The 19,461-nt window shown below is 38.1% G+C and overlaps 2 protein-coding genes across 3 annotated transcripts in view; one reads left to right on the forward strand and one right to left on the reverse strand.

Annotated features, from left to right (window-relative positions):
* Positions 1-10,616, forward strand: part of TSPAN14 (tetraspanin 14) — a 38,724-nt gene extending 28,108 nt beyond the window's left edge. For both annotated transcript variants that reach the window (XM_051800985.1, XM_051800984.1), the window contains exons 5-9: positions 528-698; positions 3,360-3,485; positions 4,589-4,633; positions 5,163-5,282; positions 6,990-10,616. In XM_051800985.1, coding sequence (XP_051656945.1) covers positions 528-698; positions 3,360-3,485; positions 4,589-4,633; positions 5,163-5,282; positions 6,990-7,061 — 534 coding nt within the window. In that variant the 3' untranslated portion in view covers positions 7,062-10,616. The remainder of the gene's footprint in view (positions 1-527; positions 699-3,359; positions 3,486-4,588; positions 4,634-5,162; positions 5,283-6,989) is intronic.
* A 1,721-nt stretch (positions 10,617-12,337) lies between these two features.
* LOC127476650 (rap1 GTPase-GDP dissociation stimulator 1-A-like) overlaps positions 12,338-19,461 on the reverse strand; it is a 28,701-nt gene continuing 21,577 nt past the window's right edge. The window contains exons 12-15 of the mRNA XM_051799773.1: positions 15,894-16,033; positions 14,873-14,999; positions 13,706-13,834; positions 12,338-12,471 (exon numbers count right to left, since the gene is read on the reverse strand). Coding sequence (XP_051655733.1) covers positions 12,338-12,471; positions 13,706-13,834; positions 14,873-14,999; positions 15,894-16,033 — 530 coding nt within the window. The remainder of the gene's footprint in view (positions 12,472-13,705; positions 13,835-14,872; positions 15,000-15,893; positions 16,034-19,461) is intronic.

Raw genomic sequence — 19,461 nt, forward strand, 5'->3', positions numbered from 1 at the left:
GTTATGGAACATATTTAGTCAGTTAGGAATTACTGAGAGAATATAGTATAGTGGAACATAATTGTTTAAAAACTTAAAAGTTTCATGTAGATGTTGGGTGGGCAGAACTTTGGGGCTTCAGTGGATGGTGTGAAATTTCTTAAATGTTTTATTTAGTACTGAGGCTTCTTTGCTTTAGATCTGAAAACAGTTTAGCTGGACAAAAAAGTCTGAAAAAAATTATAAAATTAGAAACAGTGCAAGAGGTAATATCAAGACTACTTTAGCCCTGTGTTTTAAAGATTGTCATTTATTATTATTTTCACTGCTGTGCATAATGATTGTGGTATGATGTTCATTGTACTAACAAGTTCAGGTGACCAAAACAAAATGATTGCTCTACTTTCTTGGAGGTTTCTTTACCTTGTATACTCATTTCAGAGGTCATGTTCTCAAATTCTGTGTCTGTTTCTGGTGGTGTTAGAGTAGAGATACATTGAAAATGAATTACTATTTTCCAATTTGGGACTTTTTTTTTTCTCCTACAGTTCTGTGGAGCCATTGTGTTTATATTCCTGTTGGAGCTGGCAGTAGCAGTTATGGCTTTCCTATTCCAGGACTGGGTGAGGGACAGGGTAAAGGAATTCTTTGAGAATAACATCAAATCCTACCGAGACGATATTGACCTCCAGAACATCATTGATTCGCTACAGAGAATCGTAAGTTCATATCCTGTCACTTCTTTTGTGCATTAGGGGAGAATGTTTTCATTTTTGTGATAGAACTATCATATTTTGTAGCTAATACTACTGTTACAGATGTTCTGGTTTTTTCTTTCTGTGTTGAAAGCATCAGGGAGGCAAGATATTCTGAGGTAGTGCTGTTCTAAGGTGGGTTATGGAAGCTCTCTCAAGCATTCATCTGCGCTGAACCTTCTTCATTTGCTCCCCTGTTCTGGTCAGCAAACTTTCAGCAAACAACAAAAAAAACTTTCTCCTAAAAAAATTGTGCAATGAAACTGGTAGTCTGCATTCCTATTTTAGGAGGCACTGAAGTCTTATACAGGGGTGCAGCATAAAGGCTTTTATCTTCTGAGATGCACCTCATCTTGAAACAAAAGAGTATATCTTTAAGTGGGAAAGGCTAGTTTATAGTTAGACAGTTGCCAAGGAAGGTTGAAACTATTTTATGCTCTAGTGGTCCTAAAATCTTCATTTACTAGAAGACAGTGATGTACAGCAGGAGATGACAAGGCCTCTGCTAGTAAGGGCCTGGTGGCTTTTATTCCAGCAGCTGCTTTTGTAATCATGCCCAGAAAACAACCAGTGAAGGTGACTCTTCTGAAATTTATTTATTTGTGTGTGGTTGAAAAATATATATGGAGAGAGACAGAGTGCATATGAGTACTTTGCAAAGAGGTAAAATGGTTGTCTCCTTTTTATAATTTTCCCTTTATGAAAGAAGGTTGGTTTTGTCTGTCTTCCATCATCTAAAATATCATATTAGAAATCTGTGCTCACAGCTCGCAGCTGAGTTTGAAAGCAAAGCATGTTTTAGAGTGGATACCAGTCTGGTCAGCTGTATATTACCAGCATGTTGTCTATCCTGTTCCTTTACTCTTGTGTGCATTGGTATGCAAGGATCCTCTGATTAAGCCTCTGGATGGGTTTCAGTGCTGTTTGGCTTTAGCTTTTGGTGCTGAGGGCACCTTTTGGTAAAGTAGGGCTCCTGACCACAGCCAACACAAGTAATTGTCTTAGTGTTGTCCACTTTGATGTTGCTCTTTCTGCTTATCTAGTTTCGGTATAGTTGGCCAGGCTAATAGGCTAAGCTGATTTACAGTTGAACTCCAGTTACTTTTCAATGAAAATAAAAGGCTAAGCTTGCTAGAAGGAGTTAGTTAACCAGTCTAACAAGCCAATAAACCTGAAAAAGGAAAGACCAGAAAAGTCTGAATGGGTCTGTCAGTGATCCATACCCAAAAGTACTGAGGAAGGAGGGAGATGTGCAGTGTGAATTAGTAAGTGTGGTTCTGTAAGGGTCAGCAGTGTGTCCAAATGCCTCACTGAAGCCTGTCTTCTAAGGAGCCGTGCTCTTCAGGCTCACTTGCTCTGTTCTCAGTGCGTGCCTCGAGAGAGAGCTTTATTAGGCAGCTCCTTTTGCTGGCTAATTACATTACTTTCAGGCCTGTGAGTGACCTCATAGTCTGTACCTTATTAAGGAAGAGAAGCATGTTTAGTGGTTGTATGGCTTTCTATAAAGCTGTAGGCATGTGAGGGACAAGGTACTAGAAAGACAAAAATAACCTCTTTTTCATTCTTTACAGTGATATATTAGTGACTTAAAGTCATTTTTTTTTTTCGATGCTTTTCTATTCTGAGCGTTCTGTTCAGCTCTATTTAGAACACACTTCCTGTGAAAATTGTGTATGCAATTCTGCTCTCCATTTACATCTGTGTCTGTCACAACTTGATAACTTCTGAATTGATTTACTGACCTCAAGTTGTGATGGTCTTGCAGACAGCTAGGTTAATGCAAATTTTGTGACAACAGGCAGTGATCAGAGGAGAGATGTTAGGGAGAACCCAAGGGGCTGGACCTTCATGCGGTGCCAGGAAAATCTGTATGATGGTATAATATTTCAAGTACTCAAATTCATAGAGAAAGATTTGTACCCTTAAATATCCAGACCACTAAACTGCAAAGCATAACCCAATAAAAAATTAGCTTTCATTAGTTTCAGGAGGTAAACATTTCTTAAGTTGTTGGGGTTTCCCCCGTCTGCAGTTATGGTAATTACATCACACTGTTTAGGTCAAGAAACTTATGTGAAATACTTCTAGAACCAAGAGACCTTTGGAGTTAGTGAGACTTTACCAGTTCATTCATTTGTATCTGAAAACCTTCTGATATAAAAGAAAGGAAGTATATTCACAAATGTTTGGATCTACTCTTTAAAATAAATAAGGAGAAGAATACTTGTTGATTCATGAAAAATTAAGCATGTCAAAATTTAAAGAAACCTTTTTCCAGAGCTTTTCTGCTTTGTGTGACTTGGAAATAATGGGTTACAAAGCGTTTATATAGAATATTTTGTTGCACCATTGTATCAGTGTACACTGATTGTGTCTGGTAATTACATCTAAAATGATAATTTTTATGATTTTGCTTGTCATGCTGAAACCTGTTTCCAGGAGCAGATGTGCCAGGTGTATTGCTTTGATTTCAGAGAGCCACATTATTGATTACTCATTTTTTATTCTGGTGTGGTCATTGATTCTGCACAGACTTAGGGATAGTGAAGATTTATAAATGAACACTTAGCATGTAGAGGTATTTTAGACACATTTTACCCACTGATATTTGTTTATCTCTTGCAGAACCACTGCTGTGGTGCCCAAGGCCCTGAAGACTGGGACTTTAACATATACTTTAACTGCAATAGTGAAAGCAAAAGTCGTGAGAAGTGTGGAGTTCCTTTTTCCTGTTGTATACCTGATCCTGCTGTAAGTTGTACCCTGGCTTTGCTATTGCTCTGATGTTGTAGAGTTAGGTAAGGAAGTGCTTCCTGAATAAGGTGTGATGACTAGGGCTTTAAAAAGGATGGAATAGAAATATGAGAAAAATTTGAGACATTTTTGATCATTTAGGAGATCTCTTAGGGTTCAGATGTGGCAGCCTGTTATATAGTTGAAAATGGATAGTCACCAGGGATTCAAGCTATTTTAGTATGGTTTGAATCTGCAAGTAGTGGTGGCTGGTGTTGTTTCCTTGAGTCCCTGGCCTCTGTTACCTAGCTTAGGTGGACCTGAGAGCAATGTCTAAGCAGTATGTTGGCCCCAGTTAGAATTAATGTTACAACATCCCTCTGCCAATCAAGTAGGAGTAACTCCATTTGCTGGTTGTTTATCAGCAATTAGCAAAGTGCTCATGCACCAAATTTGAAGCATTTGAGTCAGTTCTTGTTTTTGGCAAAATTTAGTTGCTTATTGGTTAGATCTGTTTACTAACTGTTATGAAACTTTTTGACCCTTTCACTGGATGTCAAAATGTAGAGGTAGAAACTAACATATAGTGCTTTGTAGCATTAGTGGGAGTAATTACAGCTCAAAATCCATCTGTTGAAACTTGTGTGGAGCAGATAACCATTGGTAGATTATTACAATCAGAACTCTACCAGTGGTTAAATATAGAAATCAGCCAAGGAAAGACTTGGTCGGGGAAATGTTCAATATTCAGATTCCCCAGTAATTATTTCCTTGTTTAGTTTGGAGCAGTACTGTTCTAATGCAAATTTTTTTGTTGCTGGTGCTGTATTTAAGGAGAAATAAGTATGTTTAAGTCTTTTTAATGTGAGATTCTCCTACTAATATTTTAATGTAACTCAGTAGGCATTTTGTAAATTATTCTATAATTGCATAATATATATTTTCATAACTTTTACACGGGGGGGAAAGTCTTTAAAGGAATGTCTTTGCATCCTTGGTAATAAATACTGTCACTTCTCTGACACTCCTAATGTTTGTGAACATAAAAGACAGAAAAGCTTGCTGTGAACAGAATTGAGTAGAGTTCAATTGATTTATTTTAAATCTTTTTTGCTTTGCAGCAAAAAGTTGTGAACACACAGTGTGGCTATGATATCAGAAAGAAGGTAAGGTGCTGGGACCTTGCTGTCTGTCGTGTTCTGTGCCTGCATAGACAAAACTATAAAAATGGTGGGATCGCTGGTGGATATGTCAGCTTAAAATTCTGGGAGCTGACTGTGCTACATGATACTGAAAGTAGACTGAGGTAGACATTTTCTGTTGTTTAAAGTAAGCTTGTACTGTGTGAGGGGTAGAGAAAACAAGTGATGAAACAGGTAAAGGTGTTTCAAAAAGGGGTGGGACTTGCATTTCAAATGTGTGTTTCAGTTACCAGTTGTAGTAGTCTACAATCTGTTGTACAGTCTCCACTCTGACAATCTATTATCTGATAATTCTACAGTATTCTAATAACAGGATTTACAGGAAGATATTAACATCAGTGTCTGACATTGCTTGATTTATATATGTATTTTTCAAGTGTGGTTAAAAACACCACTGCATAAGTGACAAAATTAGTATAGGTTTATTATGTGATTGATTTTATGGTAACTTGAGCAGAAAAGTAATATTCTTATTCTTCCTTTCTGCATTCAGAGCAAGAATCAATGGGAGGATCAGATTTTTGTCAAAGGATGTATTCATGCTCTTGAAGCTTGGTTACCCCGAAATATCTACATTGTTGCAGGTGTCTTCATAGCCATCTCACTGCTCCAGGTTAGTTGCTATTGTTAGGATTCTTTGAAAAGAACTTCAGTTTTGCAGATACAGACCTGCTAAAGGTAAAAGCAGTTCTGAGCAGAGGTAAAATAAATGTTCTGAGTATGGGTTTTTTAGATATGAGAAGGGTATGACACAAGAAAGAACTATAGGGATGGAACTTAGAGGTAAAAATACCTCTTGCTTAAAGCAATGAAGGTCATAAAAATACAGTACAGTTATAATATGGTATGTGATAATTGTGATATATATTGCAATATTAATGGAGTCATGTTAATATATGATTATAGAAAATAACGTGATACAATAATACTCCCTGCTTTTCCATATGTCTTGGAGGGGAGATCTGCTGGTTGTCTACTCCAGTAGATCTGAACTACAGCCCATCACAAATTTGAAATGACTGAGATACAACACCATCCTTCATGCTCAGGTTCTCTCTCAGTAAGTGATGTGCAGCATGCTGATCAAAAACCTGAGAATGTAAGAGCAGGGAAATAGGTGAACAGGTGGCAAATGTGATCTTAGCAGAACCAGATGGAGTTGCTGTGACTTCTATTACCTCGTCAGTGCTTGGTATATCAAAGGAAAAGAACCAAAGTATAGCATGTAAGATGACTTCTTTCAAGGTGGATCCTGCTTTCATTGTGGCAGTTCTTTACACTTACCTTACTTTCTTTGCTATTGAAGTGCTTCACTTCCATGGGAATTAATAAATCTGCTACAGAATGTATTTTCCATGTAATGGACAATCGTTGAGTGTAGAGTGCTGGCAAAATACCTTTTCCCAGCCTTGGTAATACTGCCCTCTGTAGCCTGAGGGTGTGATTGATTTTGATTTATTTTATTTTAACACTATCTAATGATAGTGCTTCCATGGATTTGAGAAATGCTGTCCTAAGAACACAGCATCTCATTAGAAAGACATTCAAGATAGGAAGTTTAATCTCTTGGCAGTATGTTGACTGAATAACTTGACAGTGTTGTTCTTTCTTCATATCCTGAGTCTCTGTGAAATCACTTTCAGTCACTTGTATTTTCAAACCAGGTCTTTCTTGTGCATTAAACTTCTTCATGGTGGGACTGACTACTTTTAATTCAAATTTTTCAGCTTTTTCAAAACTTCACCCCAGTTTTATGTTGTTTCTAAGAATGTTTCAGGAAATGTGCTCAGTTATGAATTTATCTTCAATTTGTAAAGGAAGATTTCTCTGAGAACTTGTGCAAACGTTAAAATTTCATATTTAAATGTCTCAGAATAATCTGGGACTTCCCTTAGTACTTCTGTGACAAGAATTTAATTTCAGTACAGGTAATTGTACATTCTGTGTGTATTTAAAAAAATTGATCTGAAAACTGACTGGATTATCTATTCAGAGTTGTGAAATGAATGCAAATATCTGATTTGTAACTTTAGCAATAGGTTAGCATGAGTGTTTATGACACTCAGACTTGGCTAAGTGGATTTCTTCCAACTCAAAGGCATCCAGAAACTTATTATTTTGAATGCCCATGAAGTTTTCATAAAACCATCTTTCTCATGAGTTTTATTTCCTGCAAGATTCTGTTGCCTTTATTATATTTTAGTAATAGCCATGCTTTGATGGATGATCCTGGGTATGAAATGATATCTGAAACTGCATACGAACAATTGGTGTGTTACAAGTGTTTATCTCACAAATGGCATGTTTTTTATCTTTTTAGATCTTTGGGATTTTCCTAGCCAGGTCATTAATCTCCGATATTGAAGCTGTAAAGGCAAGTAATGCCTTCTGAATAAAAAGCAGACACACATGTTGCAAAATAGTGTATTTTACGATTATTGATTGGACACCAAGGTGGAAGAAAAGCACGAACTGTGAAATACTCCTGTTATTAAAAGCCTTATGTGGATTTTGCCCTGCTCATGCTTTTTGTTAGAAGCTGGTACAGAAGACATCTCCAAACGCACACCTGTCTACCTTTTTTCTAACAAGACAACTCAGTGCACCAGTGTTGATCTCTGAGGAAGAAATGGAATTTCCCAACACACTGGCAGAACAGATTTTAAGGACTGTAGCAGGAAGACATAAAATTGCTGTAAACTCTTTCCCTGAAGGATTGCTATGAAAATTGTTCTGTCTTCACTCTTAACTGTCGTCTGTCTTAAAATGTAATCTTTTCAGAAGGCATGTACTGATTTCTTCAGAATCTTGAAATCATATTAATCTCTGCAGTAGACTCATGCAGTCTTTTTTGGCAAGATATCCAGCAACCATAATCATCAAGGTATTGGAAATTGGAGAAAAAATCACAGGTTGTCTAGTTCTTTAATTGATTTTCAGTTGTGCAGAACCCATGCTGTTTTGAAAATTCAAGCCAGTTCTCAGATAGTAAAAATCTATCTCTAGCATTATATGTTAGAAAACCCCATTTCAGGCAAGAGGGTGTGAAGCTCTGGTGGTGTTTCCTGTCTGAGGAAAATTTAACTATTCTTTATTTATAGAAGAAAAACCTCTTTAAAAGTGCTTATCCTTTCATTGATCACTAATATCCTTAAAAAGTGCTGTCTGTGTAAATTGCCAAGTGCAGCTCGTTTCAGTAGGTAGCAAGCATGCTGTTAATGGCTTTTTTAATTCCTCTGGTTTCTCCCACAACTGCTGTATGGATCTTCACAAGTCTGAACTGATACTATCAGGACCAATGAAAGACTTATAAATTCAGCATCAGTCCTTACTGAAATATGTTTGGAAATGAGGAAGTACAAAGTTAGTGAAAGATTAGAGTTGTTGGAGTTTTAAATTTTCTGTAAAGCTATTAAAACATCAGTTCTGCTTGGTTCCATGGTTCAAATGTGAATCAAAACATGGTGAACCAGAATGATTTCTTCGCAGTAATTTTCTGCATTAAGCTGAACTATTCCTTCCGAGGTCAGGGGTTTTATTTTAATCAAGAGGAAACTAAACTCTCTTTTTCCAGTCCTCCCTTCTTGGGAGTTTAGTAGATGGATCTGTGGTTCAGTAAGAGTTCTAATCTTTTCTAGAAGACTTTTTAGTATCCTTAGCTTTAAGGTAAAAGTATGTGGCTGAAAAGTTCTTGAAGGTAGCTGTAGCTGTCAGTTTTACTGTGGGCCATATAACTAACATTGTTTACTGCTTCCAGTAACACCAGATTTTCAGGGAGAGCAGGTTTATTTACAGTGCCTAACATAGTGTAAATTTTAGAAAATTATATATTTTTATAATGATATTTTAGTATATGTAGCCTGCCTGAAAGATTCAATGCTTGGATTTCTAAAGTATATGGCTTTTTCAGGAAGCCGAATTTTTAAATCTCTCTCATGTCCTTTTATTCTATAATGCATGTATTAACAAATATTTCACTGGCAACAGTTGATCAGCAGTAAGATCTCAGTGTCTGTGTTGGTTATCCAGACATCCTTATAGCTTGTAATCTATGAAGCACTTGAGACAGTGCTGTACTTCTCATGTGTACTTCAGCTTTCAGAGTTCTCTTTCTGGCCAGTGACTGAGACACAACAGGAAAAGGAAGCTTGTCTAAGGATGGCTGATTTCCTTACAGTAACAGAGAACAGTCTGCTATTCACTCATCTGAAAACCTAAAGTAAAATGGCTAGAAGTACACTGTGATTTTTTTTAAACTTTGATATACAACAAGAAAACAATAACAGTAGATCACTGAGGGGAGAGCAAGAGGCATTTCTTCTGTAAAGCCTTGAATTTGAGGTCTTTTACTTATTTGTTTAATGCATTGGGAGTAGCCAAAAATGTGCAATCGTACTGCTGCTTTGCAAGTGGCAAAGCAGTGTCCAGCAACCTTTGCTTTAAATTCTGGTGCTTGAAACTTTACACCACCTCATCAACCAACTTAGTCAGTTAATGTTTTGTGTAAATAATCTGATGTATGTAAAATTGGAGAAGGATACTTCCTGTTTGTAACTTTTTATTCATAAAACATTGCATTGAAAACTGCGACCAGGGAGCATGTTTCCCTTTGCCACTTTTTGACACAGAAAGCTCCTGATGCTGGGAAGGAATTCCAGCAGTTTGGTGAAAATCATGCCAGTGTCAAGAATGTCTGTGGAGTTCATGCACCAAAATTAGCTGCTGACAAGAGCCAGCATTTTGGATTAGGATTCCAGGGTCTGCAAATCTTGCCAAGTTGCCTGAAGACAAATGAGTACTTGGTTGTTTGGTTTTTTTTTTTAAGTACTGTTTGTGTGCAAAGCAGAATTTAATTGTTGTCTTTCCACAGTTTGTTCTTGACGGCTTTGACCATATTAACACCAGCTTTGTATCAGTGCTTCAGTTATTTGGAGCTGAATTGAAGAGAGAAGTACAGCCTATTTGAGGATCTTTAAATTCATGAAGTGATTTTTCTTTTTTACACTGTGGATAAACTTCTCTGTGCTTATTCAGTATAATTTTTAAAATCCCTGGGCTCTGTGCTGGTTTGCCCCCTAGACATTTTGAAGTGTACCCCCATTGATGGAGCACATGGCTAGGGTAATGTCAAACTTAAAATGGGAATGTTTTCTGCTTAATTTTATTTAGCATCTCTTCTGTGGACCTGCAGGGACTTCATGGCTAAAGATTTAGGTTATGGTTTAAAAAAGTCTTGTCAGCAGAAGCGGCTGGGTGTGAGCCTGCCTCTAAAGCCTCCAAGGAGAAGGAATTCAGTAAATTGTTGAGATTGCAGAGGTTGCATTTGGAACAACTTCACGAACACTACAATGGAAACAAGATTTTTAATGAAGATGTCAGATAGGAGCTCAGACTTGAATAACTACACTGAGAGAAGGAAACATGAACGTGATCACTTTTATTTCTCTGAAATGAGCACAATTTATTTCCGTTAAGCCAAGTATTTGTCAGTATGTTTGACAGTGCAACTACCCTTTTGTTGCTCTCCATGTACCTGCATTTGGACACAGTTTCCCTGGACGTGAAGAGGAAGGTCAGTGTAAGTACTGAAAAAAGTGCAGTGACCAAAGGACCTTCGGTCGCCTCCTGAAAATCCCAATGTTTCTTCCAAGAGGTCTTCAGTTTTGGTGACCTCATGCAGTGCCATGTGCATAGACCTGTACTTCAGTCCCCTGAGGTTGATGTGGTGATTGACTGACGTGTAGAATTGCCTTGGGTTTTGTCTCCTCATTCCACCCTTCCCTCTTCCTTCCCCTTACTGCCTATGGGTTATCATGCAGCTTGAGCATTGTTCAGCCACTGGAAGAGGAGGTTCTGTCTTCTCTTCTGAGGTGGCTTTTCTGAGTGACTTTCAGTATATTTTTTTCTTAAGCCTTAAATTTTATTAAATAAAACTTGATGTTTTCTACTCCTGGAGTTTGATTTCTAAAATCTGTTGCTTTCTTTTACTAGTATTTCACTCTAAGGGTTAGACTGGCTACCAAGACTGCAGTTTGTGGATAACTCAGAAATGGTAAAGATCCAGTGGTGTTCATTTGTATATTTTGCTGAAACTAATTCCTGATTTTATTTTTGTTTGCAGTCTGGGCTGCTGAATAATAAATAACACTGATGATTTTTTCTCCATTGCTAATGGAAAGCCATGAACTAGCAAAGAGCTGCAGAAGGGTTTAGAGAAACTATTAAATCTCCTGACATCCAGAAAGTTAAACCTGCTGTTTTTCTTTTCTCCTGTGTGGTCAAAACCTGCTTCTGTTACTCACCAAGTGACTTGTCTGGGATGGTTTTATGAAATTCTCTTTCTTAAGAGTATTCCTGAGAGTGATGTTTGGTGATGAGTGTAGTAGGCCAAGTAGTGTTACTAAGTTTTGCAGGTGGGAAGACTTTTGCAGGAACAAAGTTGAAATGTTTGTTTGCAGACAGTTTGTTGCAGCCAGTTGTACTCAAATTGTTTGAAAATTGTTGGGCGTTGTTGACTTTGAAACATACCATGTTTTGTAACAGTTTTCTGAAGATCAGTACTTGTTTATTTTTTTCACAATAGCTTTTCTGCTGGCTAAAAAAAAAGGTTGTTTTTCCCCAGCATTCTACCACTGCAGGGGTTTGGACATTATAACTCTGCAACATTCCATTGCTTCAAAAAGTTCCCATAAGAACAAGTTGTGTAATAGAATCTGTTACCTTTTCATCTAATCACCAGTTTTAAATATGAAAGGTTTCTGTAGAAATGTTTAGACACATTTGCTTTACTACAGTTTTTCGTTATCTGAAGTTAAACCCAGGTCCTCTTACTGGTGATAATGGAATGCCAGCTGCCTCCAAATCTTGGCCCATTCCCACTTGCAATATCTAATTAGCTTTAATTTTGTGTCTTGTGTAAGCACTGTGTGTTCACTGACTGCAGTTTCTTGTAACCTTTGCTTCTGCTGAGTCTCATTCCAGGTTCCAACATGTTACAATACAGCTCTGAACTTAGAACTAGACTGCAGCCTCAATTATTTAGGAATATAGCTTGTGACAGTAGCAGGGTAAAATTTTACAGATGAGCTTTAAAACTGGAAATTGAAGGGAGAGTTAGTTTAAGGATAGTTTGTGTTGGTTTTAATGTGGTCACTTAACAGCTGGACTCACAGTGTGATTCATGGTGTGCAGAGGTTCAGTTGGTGCCTGTTGGCCCTTTGCATTGTTTAGGCTGCAGATCTAATCCACCCCATTTCAGGTTATGTGATATAAGCTCGAGATTTTTATGTAATTATTTTCAAGTCCCACTGATGCAATTTTTCTCGTGTGTATCCTAATGGGACAAAACCAAGCAGCTTAAAAATGCATAACAGAAGTGGTAATTGCCTAATGCTTCTTCTGTGATGTTTTCTGAGATCACTTGCTTTGACAGGCCTTATTCCTGCTGCTGTGTCTTAGCAGATCAGCGAAGAGCTGCAGTGATGCAAGAATCAGGAGGCCAAGTAGATGGGCAAATCAGGTTTATGTACAGCTTTAAAAGCAGGAGCTGTGCCTGGGCTTTAGTAGTGTTGGTTGTGTGGCCACATTGCAAATGCAAGGTAGGGTTGCAAAGGTGGTGCTTTGTTTGCCCCAGCAGCAGTGCTGGGTTGCCACGTGGAAGAAGGGACGCTACTGAGGAGGGTCTCCTCTCAAAACCTGTAATGTTGTGACAGCTGCCTTGACCACATTTGCATTGCTGTGACTGCAGAGTTGTTCCAGAGTTTCTTTAATCTTGTCCTCCTCTATTTCTTGTCTCAGATCACCTGAAAGGGAGAAGAAATTCTGACTTTCAGTGACATGCAATGGCATAGTGGCTCCCAACAATTGTAGTAAAAAAAATTTTGAGTACTTGCTGTTTTAAATTAGCTGGTTTAATTCAATTTTTTTTTCTTCCCTTACAGCCATTGGAAGTATTGAATAGGTTAAGATTTTTTTTCTCCTGTTTGACTTCCAAGAACTGATTGACAGAAGAAAAATACTTTGAAACTATAATACAGAACAATTTCCAGCATTTTTTTGGCTGTATGCTTTTTGTTAGCATTTCATATTAGTAAGCATGAACTCTGTTACAGCTAGTCTATAAAATTCTAGGTATATACACCTCTGGAAAAAAAGTCTTATAGATCACACATGTTATGTCAATACTCCATTGTAGCACTGAAGGATGCAAGTGCTTTATCCCTATTCCAATATCTCAGTGGCTACAGGGAAAAAATAGAGTATACTGCAAAATCCAGCTTATCTGGCAATATAGGGTGGCTCCAAGGTTTGAAAGGCAGCTCACCTTATGATCAATCCCTGCCTAAGCACAATCATTATTTTCAATTCACATAATTTTTTTATTAGGATGTGAGAAACTGCCACGAGATCTTTGGACTCCTGGTTTCAAGGGGGTTGTTTTCATTTAGGGCCACACACCCGGGGTAGTCTGATCTTGCTTGAAGCCATTTTAAGTGTTCCCTAACCCTGGAGTGACACTGAAATCATATCCTTTTCATGCTTCACGAACAGTTACTGTGCAAAGGCAGCATTGATAGAGTTGCTGTTTTATCTCAGCTTCTGGTTTGCTCACAGCATAGGCAGAGCAAATGAATGCCTGCCTGTGGACATGATAGGGACTCTTTCTTTGAACACAGAAATGCTGTGGGACACACAGGGCCTGGGCCTGCCAGGCACTTTTGCATGGTGAAGTTGGACAAAGATGCCTTTATGCCAAGGCTCTAATTTTGCTATTTCAGGACTTGATTATGCCACTGACTCACTGGAATAAAGCCTTGCTTTTTTTTTTTTCTATTTTATTCAACTGATGGTTTAATCAACTTTTCATAAAGAAAGTTACTTGACTATGATGTTTGCTGATCAATAAAGAATGAACCTGTTTAATATCCTTTACTCATTCACTGGAGCATCACAAGCAGCACATTTTGGTAAGAGAAAACACTTGTCTTTGTTACAAATATCTATCCTTTCATCAGAGACAATTTAAAATGAGGTTACCTGAATTAAGAAGCCTGCACAGAAGACCCATTGAATTGTATTTCACCTCGGGGCTTGTATTATCATCTTGTAGAAGTTTGTGTAAACTTTGAACTAGCTGTGATTCCTTAAAAGATTCTTCAAGGGTTTCTGAAAAATAAGTAAACAAATGTCTGAGGTGTTTTCTGTAAAGAAACTGGGAAGTGAACATGCTTGCTTTCTAAAAATTCTTGACTGGCTTCATTTCAAACTGTCTATTCTGGGATGTCTTGGGCAACTGTCTTCTCTCCTGGAGAATTTCTGTATTGTTTTCTGCACAGTATTTCCTCACTGGCCTCTTTCTTGAAGACAGAACTATAGCCTTGTAATAGATTAAAATTTGCAATGTTCAATACTAAAAATGTTGATTCACATTAGTTGCCCAATTGAGTTTGAGAGTCTTAATGACAGACAAGCAGTTAAGTGGGCTGTTTACAATCTTACTAGTTGGTATAGGAAATTCCAAATTTCAACTTGACCTTTCCTCTTCAATGTACCTTTTGATGTATGTAGATTTCTGTGGTGTCTGTCTGTTGTAATAAATTGAGAGCCATTTTCAAATTATACTGGACAAATCTGAAAAAAATTTTATGTAACTCTCTGGAAACTAGCTCAGGAAAAGTAGCTAGAACTTCATGGTTTTCTCATTGCTTCATATACAGCTTCTACAATACCTCTTTGTTTATGCTACTGCTTTATTCTTTCCTCATCTGTCTTCTGAAGATTATTTCCTCCATTTAGAGTTTTCAGTAACCATTCAAGTATATAACTTGTCCTTCATTTAGACTTTCTCATTTTTTTTTAATCTTCATCAGCTTTACTTTCCCTCTGCTTTGTTTTGCGTTTTTTGTTTGGTTTTTTTTTTGGTTTTTTTTTTGTGTAGGTTTCTAGCATTGTACCATGCTACTCAACAGACTGCCTGTCCACACAACCTGATAATTTGACTTTCTCCTAAACAAAAAAATCTTCAGGTAAGTCTCAAAGCCTATTGCTTTTGTGATCTGGGTGGCTGACAACCTTTATTTCGTGCTGAAGAGCTAAATCTAGACAAGAAGGATGCTTTTTCACATGTGTTATGGAGAATTAACAGCATGACAGTGTTAATAATTGAGGATGTTGCACAGATATCTGCTTTTAGGAGAACAATACCTAAATCGATTGCAGATGCTACTGCCAAGGCGTTCAGAGCCTCATTCTGTGTGGCAACATGTTCACTTGTTGTCATGGAAACCAGATGCTTCACTCCTTGTGCCTCCTGGATGGCTTTGACCACTTCCTGTTAAAGCAATGGTAAACCACGTGGAAATCTGACTTACGAATAAAGTAGAATGAAAAGAAATGAGATTGCACTCTTCAGCTTCTGAATAGATGGAAATTATTTGCCTGCTCTGGTGCAAACTGACAGTATTTGAGACAACATTATTTGAGTTTAGAGACAACATTGCTTTCAGCATTGATCGTAGATGTCTGCTTAGGGCTGGTCTAATTTACCTGGAATATCAATACTTGGAATTAAGTATGAATGCATATCTGTAAGATAAATACACATTTTGTCTTGAGTTTTATTTTGTCCTTATTCCACTCTTTCATTTCAAGGCTTCAAATTGGCAGAGACTAATTTTTCGTTATCAAAGCCTATGCAGATAGTATCTACTTTTTTAATCATTACCTTTTTTAATCATTAAAGCATGGTTGGGATGCCTGCACATAACAGCATGACTTCTGAGAAACAGAAGCCTATTCTAAAATGCCAGCAGATACAAGTCATGCCAGGTTAATCCACTACTAGGTGGAGAAGTGGGCACTTCAGAGCTTCTGGAGGACTGACATGTAGGACAGGTCCGGGCTATCTTTGCCATTTTAATTTGAAATTTGAATCATCTTTATGGCAATGGAAAAGCTTTACATACTTGTCATTTGTCAAGCCTTATTCAAGCAGGGCAAAAGTTGACAAGTGGCAGTAGGTAACCACACTGTTTGTTTCTGTGGGGTGTCTGTGGCTATGGAGGGCACAGGTTTCCCACTTGCTTCCCCCGTGCTGGTGTTGAGGCAGACCACAGAGGTTTTTACTGTGACCTCCCATGTTTTTAATTGTGAAGCTACATGTGTAAGCTTTAAGAATATTTGAGAAAGATAAAGTAGAAAGGTATCAGACCAATAGTTCTCTTACTTGGGATCTGTTGTGGTGCAAGATCGATGCCAGCAGCCGATTTGCTTCCCCGCGGACGCCGGTGTGGTCCTTCATGTCACACCACTGCACCAGTCTGCTGAGCAGGGTGGGGTCTTGGCCCAAGATTTCAGCTGCATCAGCTGAGGAGAAAAGCCATCACCCAGAGGCATTCAAAATCAAACTTCTCAGTCTGTGTCATAGGAATGTGAATGCAGAAGTAACTAGGGCTGCAGGCCTGGGTTTTTAAAGGTTCTTGGAAATCTTTACCAGAGGAATGCCAAAGGAATCTTGGAGGTGAAGGATAAAATAAGCTGTTCCAATAGACCTATCCTTTAAAGAGGTTGCTGATGCAGGGTTTAAAATGAGCAGCTTTGTATGTTTGACAGCAAATATTCTGTTGCTATACTGAAATTTCTTTGTGAGGAATATCCCTTTCCTGTTTGGTTTCTTGCACTATGAGCCCTGCACAAGTGTAATCATGGGCTCTTCAGAGCCTGTTCTTGCTGTTTTGGTGATAATTACCATTGGTGATGTGGGAAGCCAAGCCTTAGTACAGAATTGCAGCAGTAATTGGATGACCTGAGCCTTAAGAATGTGTGTTGAACTGTGTATAAGGCATCATCAAAACTTCCCCTTGAGTGTGGAAGAGCCTTTTAATTTGCATTCCCCTGTGTTTCAAGAACCCTATCTCAAGACTTGCTAGAAGTATTAATCTGTGTGGCTGACATTTGAAAAAAATCTCACTAGGTAACTTTTCCTAAGAAGTGGAACTCTAATTATATGCTGAGGTTTAGGGCTGGTTGCCACTAAGGGAGACTGCTCTCAAAGTTCTTTGAAGTTCAGCAGCAAAAGGAACTTTACTCATCCTCTCTCAGTACTGTCAGTCTGACATAAGGGACCACGTGAGTCTTACTACACTTAATTAATGTTTCTTCAAAGTGCTCTGGATCAAAAGTGACTAAATGGTGGGAGGTGATTTCCTAAGCAAAGGAAAAATGCAGACATAAGGGTGCTGAAGGCCAAAATACTCTTTTTTTTAACCAAATATATTAAGTAAGGGTTCAGCCCTGAGAACATCATGGTAAATAACTGTACCTGTTTCTGTTCAATACTGAAGACTTTTTGAAATCCTACATCTTGATTCTACTGGAATTATCTTCTAAGTGAAGGGTACTAGGAGAAAGATAAAATAGCAAAGTGCACAACTTAATCTGCCTTTTGAGGGAATTGAATGCTCACCCATTTGTCTTTGAGCACAAAGAGGTGTTTTGTAAACTGCCAGACTGCTGCTTCTATGTGTTGCAGTTGAACTGAGGATATAAATGCACAGCACTTCTGGTTGGGCACCAGATGTAGCAACTGAGAGGCAAAAGTAGTCACAGGACAGACACTCACTTTTGGTGTAGAATTACTCTAATGGCAAAAATATATTGTGACTATAAGATTTAATTCAACTTTTGGAGTCTCATGTAGTTATCTGTAATTAAAGGTTTTTCTTGTTGTCTTATTTTTGGTTATCTTGAGTCCTGTCCCATGCCCACTGCTCACCCCTTGATGATAGAGAACCACAGCAGTTGAGCATGAAATGTGCATTGTGTACTGTGACAAAGGAAAGGTGTGGTAAAGCTCTTCATTGAAAGTGTACATTCCCTAAGAAGGGCTATAAAGGATCTGTGAGCTTTTTGCAATATTTTTCTGATTTTCTAGTCTTAAAATAGTTTCAGGCCTGAAAGAAAGTAGTGAATGAGATCCGTGGTCCTTTGGATGCTGATTCAGAGAGGGGAAAAATGCAGGGAAAAGTCTGTATTGTTTTAAGATACTGAGAAATTTGTCTCTTGGACCTTTACTGATGCTAAGATTTGAGGAAGAACCAACATTAGCATCTGTAACAGAAGGGATGGGTTTGGGTGATAGGGGCATTGCCCTGCTCCTGTCCCTTTCTCTGGCTGTTGCATTTGTTTTGAGATATTCTGGAAAGGATCAAATAGAATGTGTACCAGAAGGTCTGTGTCAATAAACTATGTGATTACTCCACGTATTTTACAGGAGATCTAAGTTAACCTATAGTCATTGTTTTGGCAGAGTCAAATGGGGAAGTGCAGACACTTCCTTTTTTTTATTTTCCCAGTATACTGTGGATCAATCCATGGGTGAAAATCCCACAAGAGATTTGGGACCTTATAGTCTACTTGACAGGTTTTTTTGAGTTAAGAGTTTCTTGTCATTGCAAAGCCACCTGCATGTTATCTCCTGTAACATAAGGCTTTTGTTTCTAGGTCAGATGTTACTTGTTAGTCTGAGATCATGGTAATCCAGTTTAGTACAAAAAGCTGAAAGAGGTAACAGGGTGGTGAATAGAACCAGTCTAAGAGATTTGTTCAAAGGCAGGTTCTTGACCCAGTTTGGCAGAGACTTCCTGATGTCTACCACCATTTTATCTCTTTGAGATAAAATCCAATTATTCTTAACAGGAAGACCTTTTAACTTGCAAAAAAAACCCAAAATTTGAATAAATTGTGTGTGATTGAACTTTCAGTTGAGCTGAAAGTCCTTTGGCTATTGAAGTGCAGAAATTATTCTGCTCCTCTGAAGCAAAATGGTTCAGGAGTTAATGTTAACATCTCTCTAGAGTAATGAAGCTGACAGATCTGCCTGCAGTTTTCTATAGTTAGGAAGAAACCTACCTCTTCTAGTCTGTAGGCCTCGGCATGCCTGCTGACAGTCACAGTAATGAATTCATACTAGATAAGGCAATTAGCTAATTTAGTGTGGACTTCGGAGTAGATGTGGGTGCATGAGAGTTTCAGGCTGAGTTAATTAAGGGCAATGTTAGCTCATGGGTAAACAGAATAGAAAGTAATTAAAGGTGGGAGAATTGTGTGCTCATAGACAGGAATGGGTAAACACTGAATAATCTCCTAGATCTTTTTTCTGCTTTGCACTTTGATAACTGTGTTATTTCAGAAGTACCTCTTACCAAATTCCAGCTTCTCACTATGGCTGGTAAATGGAATTCAAAAAACCACCTAATTTAGTGGTTTAGATCTGTGTTATTATGATGTCTCAATTTTAAAAGCTAAATGCTCTCCCCTGTCACAATTCAGATAGGATTTCAGAGAAATTACCTTTTAATGACTTCTTCAAAGCCTGAGAGGAAGGTGATGCTAAGTTTTTATATATCCTGCAATGTCCATTTCCTACCATGGTGAAATGAGTGAAAGCAGCTTTTCAGTGGACTGGAATAATTGCAAATTAATATGAGGGATAGATCTAAATTTTATATCATGCATATTAATTTGATAAAGGATGCAGTCAGAGTGTCCGCAGTGGTGAGGTTGAGTGCAGTGTGGAATGTAGGAGAGGGAGGGATTTTTCCTCTTGCACACAGTTATTGAGTTGGTGTCTATAATTGTTCTGTATCAGTGACAGTTCCCCTCACAAAATGGTCATAACTATTCTGGTTCTGGTTTGGACCTATCCCTTGTACTGATTAGTGCTCTAGAGCAGCTGCTCTGGTGATATGAAAGGCAATACCAAACCCTACAACACTCGTTTTTGTGTTCTACTG

This window comes from Manacus candei, unplaced genomic scaffold (assembly GCF_025592945.1).
Source record: "Manacus candei isolate 608988 ecotype Guabito, Panama unplaced genomic scaffold, ASM2559294v1 h1tg000050l, whole genome shotgun sequence".
Classification (NCBI taxonomy): Eukaryota; Metazoa; Chordata; class Aves; order Passeriformes; family Pipridae; genus Manacus; species Manacus candei.